This window comes from Alosa sapidissima, chromosome 1 (genome assembly GCF_018492685.1).
Source record: "Alosa sapidissima isolate fAloSap1 chromosome 1, fAloSap1.pri, whole genome shotgun sequence".
NCBI lineage: Eukaryota > Metazoa > Chordata > Actinopteri > Clupeiformes > Clupeidae > Alosa > Alosa sapidissima.
In genome coordinates this window covers 35716289-35727428 of record NC_055957.1, presented here as the reverse complement: position 1 = coordinate 35727428, position 11140 = coordinate 35716289, and the positions used below count along the sequence as shown (strand labels likewise).

The 11140-nt window shown below is 41.4% G+C and overlaps 1 protein-coding gene across 2 annotated transcripts; it reads right to left on the bottom strand.

Moving 5' to 3' along the window:
* Positions 1–1156: 1156 nt before the first annotated feature.
* On the bottom strand, positions 1157–10788 carry melk (maternal embryonic leucine zipper kinase). Of its 2 annotated transcripts, none has more exons than XM_042097637.1 (18): positions 10673–10788; positions 10128–10207; positions 9942–10027; positions 9671–9787; positions 9113–9256; positions 8964–9032; positions 8622–8714; positions 8016–8114; positions 7343–7411; positions 7137–7235; positions 6808–6894; positions 6518–6646; positions 6169–6306; positions 5695–5935; positions 4328–4421; positions 3584–3743; positions 3365–3468; positions 1157–1751 (listed from the first exon to the last, which is right to left on the bottom strand). In XM_042097637.1, exons 1-18 carry the CDS (start codon positions 10771–10773, stop codon positions 1574–1576), a joined length of 2088 nt encoding a protein of 695 aa, XP_041953571.1. In that variant the 5' UTR covers positions 10774–10788; the 3' UTR covers positions 1157–1573. The 2 variants fall into 2 exon arrangements, with proteins under 2 accessions (XP_041953571.1, XP_041953580.1); XM_042097646.1 differs by lacking the exon at positions 10673–10788 and adding an exon at positions 10549–10664.
* Between the last annotated feature and the right edge of the window lie 352 nt (positions 10789–11140).

The following is an 11140-nucleotide window of genomic DNA, read 5'->3' as shown; positions in this document are numbered from 1 at the left end:
TTTTTTAACCTCATTATTAACAATTCTCTCACATTTCATCACCTCTGAAACGGCTATTTCACAAAGGCCATTGGACACATGGCAAAGTCCCTAACTGTAAGCACCAGAACTTAAGCTCACCAGGCAAGAAGGTTATCTCTATGGAACTCATAGGCTCAACAATGAATTCTCCAAACACATTTGCTCAGTTTCACCTTCAGATGATGATTCAACTTGGCTAATGGTGAGATCATGAGGACTAGGAATAATGGAGAACATGTTTTTTCTCAACAGAAAAATCTTTGCAAACTCTACCTAACGTGGGAACAAAACCTGGGAAACTTGAGAAGATGACTGTTGTCCAGTTGTGGACTTTCATATCACGCCATACTTTTGAGGAAATAGGCCTACAGGCATTTATTTAGGATTCATGTGTGCATGTTTTAACCTTTGTTGTTTTTCCCACCACAAAGCATAATGTATGAACGCGGGCCGTTGGAAGAACAATTTTAATGCATCATCTTTCAGTTGGAAAATGCTCATAAAGAAGTATGTTAAGATTAACTTCAGGGCCCAGTTTCCCGATAACATGAATCTTCATTATTATTAACTGTGTTCTAAGGAGTGATCTAAGCAGTGATTGAGTAATGAAGGATCTTCAATCTGCTTTCCATCGCAGTCTGATGAACGATGGCATCATTGGAAACGATCCCATTATTGCCAGACCCCACGAACGAACACACCATCACAGCCGATGGTTACGCTGAGCGGTTGGTCATGTCACCCATAAGGCTGGATGGGTAGTAGCCAGGTTCCATCCAGTAGTCTTTCACCAGCAAACCATTTCCATGTCCTTATATTATAATTACCGCCATAACACCCACCTTCAAATGCTGCCAGAATGTGGAGTTATTATTTGTGCACAACTGAATACCCTTAAAAAATGTGCCCTAACTAATGAGATCTTCTCAGGAACCTGAAAGCTGAATGCCATCCACAGCAGACTGAGGCACAGATCCAAAGGCATTCGCAAGTTCTGAAAAGAGAACCTGGATATCGCTGCCTTGTATCCCTTGGAACATCTCAAACCAATAATACCATTAAACAAAAAATAATAATATCCACACACTGTACTGTACACACATTTTATTCTTCACAAAGAATAACACAACATATTTTTATTTAACAGATTAATAAATGTAAAAGAATTAGTGAACGTACAAAGAAATGACATGATTTGCAAGGATGAATCACAACTATGTGGTAAGTACATATAAATGTGCATATAAATAAAATTGTTGCTACAAAAAAGATCTGTGTTCAAATTAACTCAGAGGTACCATGGGCTGGTTGAGAGCTCTAGGTAGTGCATTACACAGATATTTTTTGCAAGACATGCTTTGAACAGAGGAAGAAAGCAAATATGATACAATAAAACACATTGGGTCTCTAATTAACCCTCAATAAGATCTCCCTTAGCGCCATCTCTTTTTGGAAACAGCCCTAACAGTCAAGATGTCTAGCATCAACAGCCTAGGAGAAGGGTGTTGAGAGCGGAATAATGCATTTAAAATAAAGAGGGGACGGCTAGTGGTTAGACACTGCAGGTGGACAGAATGCTCTCAACCAGGTGTTTGTAGACCCAGGCATCACCCTTCAGCCGCTGCCGTCGAATGCCCACTACCTCAGGCTTCTGGAGCAGACACACCTCCAACTCAAAATGCAGAGTCACTTTCCCAAAGTCCGAGTGGGTCCTGCATGTTAGTTTGTATCTGATGGGGGGAGAGAGAAGGACAGGGAGAGGAAAAGAAAGAGCATTATTTGTCATGGCAACCGCTCAGCTGGTACCCGAGAGGCAGTGATGCAAATACTGACCTGAAACACAAGGTGTAGACCCATGTTTTCAAGTAAATAATAAAGAAATAAAATATTTTTAATGATATTCTTGTCATTTGTGGGAGGGTCAATGACAATTAAATAAGGAATAGAGGAGTCAAATATCAGCTACAGACTAATACCAGTCTTACAGTAATAACTACAAAGGTAATCAGAGACATAGATAAGTCGAGCGACGAGTACGAATGAACGGTATGATAAGGGATCAGATTCCAAAGATAATTCCATGGAAATGCATGGATCCATGCTGAAATCCATGCATTTCCACAGAATTATCTTTGGAATCTGATCCCTTATCATACCTGTTCATTCGTACTTGTCGCTCGACTTATCGTGACTAAGTTCAAGATGGCGGCGAACAGTAAACTTCCTGAAGGCACTGACTTTATAAATCGTCTTGTACATAAACTACCAGTGCTTTTTCAAAGTTCTCAATGTCTCGTTTTAAATGTCAAGGCCCTTGGAAGTCTACCAATGAAGTATGGAGCTACTTTGAGCCTTGTAAATGGTAAATGTAAAACAGCGATTTATTTGCATGGCTAGGCCGATGCCCGAGGCACCCCCATCGAAAAACTGTTGGTAGCATCGGCTAACTAGCGCCAGATTTCTGAGTGCAGGGGACAAGTCGAGATGAGCTATGAGACATACGTTCACACTCGGTATCATGTTTCAACACACTTTAGGTTAATATCACACCGGAATTCTCCTTTAATACACAAGTGTGGTTAATACAGGTTTTTTTTTTTCTTTATTTGAATTAAACGTCCTGTGGTTTAAATGCAATGCAGTTAATACACAAGAAAGCAGTAAAAAACACTGGCTGAATCAAACCAACCAAGGGAGGATGGGGCACAGGCATGCATGGTGAGGTTTGGAAGAGCACAGGCGTGCATGGTGTAGGTATAGTTTGAGAGCGCATAAAGACAGAATAAAGAAAAGTGAAGTATCAGAGGGAAGCTGTTTAGAAATCACTGTGATGGTTAAATGACCTGTTGTGGCGAGAATGCCGGCTTTCCCTGCTCCCTCTACCGTCTCCTAGCGGAAAACCAGCCTTGCAAGATGTGCACTAGCGTCCTGGCAGTGTCTGAACCCAGAAGTCCCGTGAGAAGCGAGAACGAGCGAGAAACACAAAATGCTTAGAATCCTCTGGACATACACATGCCCCATTCAAGCACCAGTTAGCCACGGCGGCTTCATTGACTTCATTTTTTTTCTCATGATGGCAGAGCCAGTGGAAATACCAAAGAGAAGGTTATGAAATATGCAGCCCAAAGCGGTAGGGGGAGCTCCATGGAGGAAGTTAGAATTAGTAGTTGTTAGAATTAACAGCTTTATAACAGGAACAAATTTGTCTGTTTTTATCCCGATAGAGAGAGAAAGAAAGAAAGAAAGAAAGAAAGAAATGAGGCAACTGTCAGAAACCGAGAAACAACTGATGAAAGAATGAGTGAAAGAGTGACGTGAGAAAGGACATTTAAAAAAATCTAACCCTTTCTGTACGAAGTCCACATTTTTCTCTGGAAGAATTCCAAGGATCTCGTTGAGCACCTGGTCAGCGCTGGTCTGGCTGGTTAGGGTCACATTATACTGGGCCTGTGGGAGTAAAGGGGCAGAGAGGGACAGTCAGATGGAGACCGCAGACACCAGTGGATCCGTGAGGTGCAGAGATCAGAACTGAAGAGAGACGAGAGGAGAAGCCGAGGCCCACCTTGATCTTACGGGGCCCGTCGCGAAGTGCCCTCTTCTTGCTGGGAGTGAGCATGGTGATGACCTTGTCCAGCCCACGCTCCAAACTGCCAAACACCTTTCCTCCCTTACGCTTCTGTGCACTGTCACTCTGGCAGCCAGCCGTGTCCAGTGAGCGAGACCTAAGACAGCAAGAGTGAGATGCAGGGGTTTTCCATTTGCTTTTAAAATCTTGAAGAGCTAATAAAGCCTTGGGCAGGTTCATTCCTTTCTCTAAGAACAAAGAGAATGAATCCTGAGGGGGTTGCTAGATAACTTGCATTACAATGAAGCCCAGGGGAGATCGGAGATAAAGTGCTTAAAGCTGCAGCAGAGAGGAAAGGTGTGATTAAAAGAGCACCTGTGATTTGTAGAACATGATCTTTATGTGCTGGATAACAATTGCCTACTACCATATAAAATTTGGTGCATCCAGTTCCCATAATTATTTGCAAATAACAAAATAATAATAATAATAATAATAATAATAAGCTTCAGATTTGTCAAGTCTTAACATTTCCTTCAATAATTTCCAAATACAGAATATATAAAATATATCATAGTTTAACATAGAATAAATGTAAATGTGGAATAAATTATCTTTAATGTCTTTGAACTCTTCATAAAACTGCACTTAAAAGAGAATGCACCCTTTAAAATGGCTGACTGATGTGATTGTGATTGTGCACCCTTCTCTTAATCCTCACTGGTGGGCACTTGTCCTCACCTCCTCTCTGGGCTGAGCACGAGGGCCTCCAGTTCTGTAGTGTAAAGCGGCAGGTCCAGTGCTCTCCCCCGAGACTGCTCCGTACAGGCACTGCCTACACACACGCATTCACAAGGAACATGGGTCACCAACCAGTACACTTCCACAGAGATACATGTTATCTGTCAACATGGGAGTGTGGGTCCCACACAAACAAACAAACACACACACACACACAAATCCCCAGTGCACTTCTCCAGACAGTGCTGTCGGAGGCTGCCTATGAGGACACAAATCATTGGTCACTCTTATGACAACCTGAACTCATGTCTCTGAACCTGTAGACCGTAGCCCATCAAGACCTGTCTGCACTACTTTAGTACAGAGGCTGCAGTAAAAGAAAATATACTGCTAATACTTCACTCCAGGAATGAAATTACACTTAATCAGGACCGAAGGTGAAACAACCCCATCTAAACATGAACTACATGTCCATCTAAACATGAACTACATTTTAGCACTGTACTTCAGTTTAGGAAAACCTACACAATAAAAATCAACAAACGATAAAAACTAATCAGCTTGGGACCTAATTATGTTTGTATGTACTACATTGTCTAAAGCACAACAACCATTATAGTTACTATCTAATATGGCCATTATTGTGTCAGGTCAGACCATGCTGCAGGAATTCTATAGGATATTTCTCCTCTGAAAATGAGTATTTTCTAAAAAGCAATGAATTTGACTCCTTTTACTGTGAATATTGTCTCTCTTATTACCAGAGGAGAGGGGATCTCTCTGGCTCAGAGTCTCTTGGTGAAATATGACATTACCTCCACAGAAAAAAACCTTATCTGGGTGAAATTAAACAAGTCATTACATATTTCACCATTTAATGATAAAATGCATAATTGCTTTTATCGTCTCCTCACATGCAACGCGCTGCTTTCCCATTCTCATAATTGGAAAAGGGCACACCTGAGATGCCAGTGATAATCATCATAAACAGCTTCCTAATAAACACCACATCAAGAAATATCACTCAACTCCTCATAGAAAAACACTCAATTAATTTGGCCCGATTAGGAAATACAATTTATTTGCAAATGCGTGTATGACACATTGGAGATGATGACCGCTGACGAGGATGGAGAGTGGACTCTTACGGGCGTAGACTGCCTACCGCGCTAGCACACGCTACATTTCTGTGTCTATGTAGCGCACAGACTGCCTACCGCGCTAGAACACACTACATTTCTGTGTCTATGTAGCGCACACACTACATTTCGGTGTCTATGTAGCGCACAGACTGCCTACCACACTAGCACACGCTACATTTCTGTGTCTATGTAGCGCACCAGACTTGCCCCTGACTGTGACCATACCTGCATTACTGTTGCAAGTGTTTGGCGTGGCTGGGCCATTCTTTGAGCGGTTCTTCTTGCTGATAATTGGGGTTCTTGGGGCAGGTAGAGCAAACACATCCCCACTGTTATTGGTCACAACCATGTTTTCCTTATTCTCTCTGGCCCTATTGTGTTGCTCCTGTTTGCGGGGGTGTGGCTTGTCTCTGGGGGAGTGATCTCTGTTATCCCGCCTTTTCTCTGCTGAGTGACTGATGGCCCCCTATGACAAACAAAAAATTTAGACAAGATCTGATAATAAAAAAAAAACAAAAAAAAAAAAAAAAACACATATACAGACAATAAACTTTTACATTTAGTGAAAATAGTTGCTGTAGGAAAGTAATATATACACTAGTCTAAGAGAGCAAGAATGACTTCAATCAAGTGAGACAAGACAAGACAAAAGCAAGAATAAGTGACTGCAGAGGCAGAGTCTGTGAAAGACGTTCTGACCGGGTGCGGTGCGTGCGTTTTGTTGGGGGTGAGGGGGAGCCACTGCTTGTCCTTCTCAAACCAGCCAGTGGGACAGGAGCCCACCACCACCAGCTCAGTCTGATCCTCCTCCTCGTTGAAATGAAGGTTCCTCATGGTCTGAAGACAGAAGTGTCACACAAAGCTTTAAGGCTCCAATCACAGAGCACCTCTGACAAGAAAAAATGTCTCTTCACAGCAAAGACTATGATGCAAAGAGAGAAAGAAGATCAGTGGGACTGTTGTCCAGCACAACTGTTGACAATGATGCATGATGAATCATGGGGGTGAGGAGACACTGACAGCAAACTGAAAAAGATTTTCCTCTTACCCTGGTGTCTTGTACAGGTGAGAAGAGAATGTCTTGAGGTGCTATGTCTGGCATGAGGCGTACAGGTCTACCACTGTGCTTTTTGGCCAGCAGCAACAGATATGTGGCTGTGGTCTGATCATACCTCCACTTCACATAGAATGACAACAATAAGGAGCAATCAGACAGAGGATACTGAGATGTGGGATGTGCAGATGTACAGGAGATTAGGTGCTGCCATCTAGTGGTCAATTTGACCCAAATCATTTACACCACAGGTCAACAGAAGAGGGTGAGGATGGAGAGAGTACCTCCGACACGAGCTGAATGGTGCTTTGTCTGGAACGCTTCATGTGAACAGCCATCTCTGTGATACAGTCATCATCTACATGACCCAACTGGACACACACAGTGGAGAAAATGCTAAAAAAAACTTGCTAAAAACAAAACAATATACTGATAGCAACATGACCCTAAGAGATCAGACAGAGAGGCCAATGAAACTAAAGGTTACCAACACTACAATAGTCAGGATGTGAATACGAATACAAAATCTTTATCAAATAATGTGCATGGTTTTAGACTCATCAGAGGCTATAGATGAGGGATTCTAAAAATAGAAAAATTGATTTGATCTTACTGGTCGTCTGCTGTGCCACTCCACAGGGGTGCTGTATCCTTCCATTACCCACGGGTGAGCCAGCAGCTGCCTGACTGTCAGACGGTGCTTGGGGTCCACCTAGAGGACAAATGCAGGAACAACGCTTCACAGTTACACCATACAACATGTACACTCTAGAAACATTAACAGGGTGAAGACTGACACACTGCATTCAGAACACCTACCTGCATCATCTGATTCAGGAGTAAGATGCTGGCGGGTGAGAGCCAGGGAGGATTGTTATATCTACCCCTCTGAGGGAGGGGGGGGGGGGGAAGAGAGAGAGAGAGAGTCAGTCAGTGCTTTCAAGTATTCATATCAGAGTATCCCAAGTACATGGTTTAGTGACAAACCTGGGTAAATTAACTCAGAGAAAGTGGTAAACCTACTACAACAAGAGCCCTATGGCATTGTTTTATTAGGAGAATGAAGTCATGCAGCTCTTCTATTAGGAGGTTTACCACTAAAGGCCCATTCACACCAAGAACAATAAGGATAACTATAACTATAAATAAATATTGTTCTTGTTAATATGAATGACGATGTTCACACATAAACTATAACGATAACGTCATGAAGAACGTTATCGTTCGGGATCACTTTCAGAGCGATTTTCAGAAAGATAAAAAGCTAACAGCCAATCAGAAGCCATCAAATTTTAACCATCGCATTCATTAACACAAGGAGAGACTTTGTTTATCGTTGTTCAGTGTGAACGCTTTTATCGTTAAGGTTATAGTTATTGTTCTTGGTGTGAATAGGCCTTTATTCTGAGTTAACTTACTCAGGTTTGTCACTAAGCCATGTTGGAATACCCCCCTGGGCGTTGCAAACAGCTGTTTTCATGAAAAGCCTTACTGTGATTTTTCGGTACAGGGCCATGCAGTTGTCGTCGTCAAAGGGGAGACACCCACACATCAGTGCATACAGAAGCACCCCCATACTCCACACGTCAGCCTACAATCGACAAAAGGGAAAATATTGGTAATGTTGGTAGTTTTCTTATGGCAGCATGTGTTTCTATAGCAGTGTTTCTCAAAGTGTGGTCCACAAGCTATCCCAATTGGTCTGCGAGCAGACATGATAAAATATAGTATAGATGCAATATTGAACCAACTTATATGTAAATCCAAACAGTTCTGCAACACTGTCTATGTAAGATATGCCAGTTTAAATCAAATTAATCCTCCGACACAATAAGCAAGGTGGTTCAGTGAGTAGGCCTATTGTGTAATATACTGTTAGGTACTACTCTTTTTTTAGTTATGTGGTCCGTGAGTTTTTTTTATTGGTTAAGTGGTCCTTGGTATTAAAAGGTTTGAGAAACACTGTTCTATAGTGTAGGCTGAATTGCCATATATGAAGACCTGTGACAAACCCACACAGAACATAACACAAAATGAATACAAAGGTCAATCAGACTCGGATATCTTTCTGCCTTCAGACGAGGGGGAATACACTCACCTCAGATCCAATATATGCTTTGCCCTGGATGAGTTCAGGGGCAGCATAGGCTGGGCTTCCACAGCAGGTCATTAGCTCATCTCCCAACCCTCCCTGAAATGACACAACCAACCACAAGCTCTGTCAGACGTAGTCCATAACACTCCTCGAACTCGACGATAGCATCAAAAAAAAATAAAATAAAAAATCTAACGATAAGCAATAGGCTTACTGTTCATTCCACAGCAATATATAGCATCTTCTTACATTTTAATGTTGTCTGAAGCATTCAATGACAATTCCCATCCCTAATATTAACATCAGTCAAACTCAGTTGAAGACAATAAATCAAGCTCACAATACCTTGGGTTTGGCACACAAGCCAAAATCGATCAGCTTTAGGTTGTGATCCTCATCAATAAGCAGGTTTTCCTGTGTTTAAAAAAGTTAAATTGTAAAAACTGAAAAACAAGTTTAAAATAATTGCTTACGCAGCATGCCGACTGACTCACCGGTTTCAGATCTCTGTGAGCGTAGCCCTGGCTGTGGACATACGCAAGTGCAGACACAATCTGCCTGAAGAACACACGTGTCTCCTCCTCTGATAAACGATCTTTCGCAATGATGTAATCAAAAAGCTCCCCACCAGGACAATACTTCAATCAATGTGTGTGACCATGGAAAAGAGTATACGTAAGATAAACAGATACATTAAGACAGGGAGCAACAGATGAATTAACATTATGGCAAACATAACAGCCAGATCCTACATAGCAATGGTATGTTTCATCTACAGTACATTTATCACAAGAACAATTTCCAGTATCACACTCACATCACCAAATGAAAACATAACCTAAACTAGTTTTAAAAAGCGGTAGTGCACCATTAATCAGTGTTTATTTAAAGGTCACACAGTAATTATCAATTCAACTGAATATGAAAAACACAGTGCAGTGCATTGAGTACAATTTAACAAAACAGAATTAAAAAAACACTTGTATTAGTCTATTTACCACTACTCATAAGTAAATATGATCAAATACAGGTTAAGAGTGAGAGCAGCACACCTCCAGCACCATGTAGATCTTGCTGTTGGTCTCAATGACATGGTAGAGACGACACACATGTTGGTGACTCAGGTTTTTCATGGCTTCAATTTCAGTCTTCACACGAGGCAAATCATCCTGGAAACAAAAAGATGGAAAGCTGACGAGGAAGTACATTTCACCACCTTGGTTCCTGGACTTTACTATGATCAGTGAAAGAATATGTGGGCAGAATCCTCCACAGAACAGTACACCAGCACAAAGCTCAAGTGAAAGCCCACATTCAACTCACCCCAAGGGTTTTCTTCTCCATGATTTTAATGGCCACTTTCTGTCCTGTCGGGATGTGCCGGCCAAGTTTAACCTTGGCAAAGCCACCTGCAAAATATTTTTGGTGTAACACATCTCAACCAAGTGAATTTACGGTCAACAGTAGCAGCTATGTAAAATAGCCTCCCATTCACTTGAAGATTCTCACCTGAACCAATAGTGTCGTAGACTTCATAGTACTTAAACAGCTGCGCAGCGTCTTCTGAAGGCATATTCCAAACCATAAAACTAGAACATAGAACACGAAATCCATTAATTAACAGTTAGGGCTCACGGTTAGGGCTCGCAGGAACTGGTTAATTAACATTTTTAATGTCAAAATATAATTTATTTAAAAACCCTAACGTTACTTGCCATATTCAGCAAAATGAGCAAACTTGCTGTAACAGTAACGTTAGAAGCTACCCATTGCCTCTCAAACAAATTAAATACCTTATGCGAATATAACCTAAACTCTTTCGGCAGTAGTTAGTAATCAAGGGTATTTGGTTGAAATTACGCTAACGTTAGCCAACGTTGCAAAGCTGGCTAGCGTGCCGTTAACTAACGAAGTCAGTATAATAACTCACATTTCTATGACATCAACAACACCCAAGTAAACAGTTAACAGTATCTTTGCTAGTGAGGTTAATAACACATAATTAAACAACATTTCACGGTTCTGTCATAAAAGGGAACAATGCATCTTTCTACCTTTTGCCTGCTTTCCCGTCTTGCAGAAGTTTGAATTTACCACTTTCTGACGCAACTTCCGGATACAGGGGCTCTGCATCTCTCAAGCAGAATAACTTCATAAAAGACTCTGGCCACGCCAACATTTAGTGCAAAGTGCAAGTTTTTTTTACCAACGCAGTACTTTGCTGAAAGATATCTGGATGCAACGTGGATGTCCAACACATTTTGTTTTGTGAAATTCGTTCGTTACGTGTTTCTAAAAAACTTTAATGTGGATAAAAACGCTGTTTGGCGCAAGCTAGACAGCGTACGGGCTGTTTTGAGCTCAAGTATCAACATTTTTTTGTTGTGGCTTGTGGTTTTGTTTATCCAGGCTTCTGTGCCACTGACTTCTTCTTAAGAACAATTAAAAAAAAGTTCACAGTTGCCTGTGCCTTTAATCTCAGTTGAGGACTTTTAGCTTACATGACATTCTAGAAACGGAAG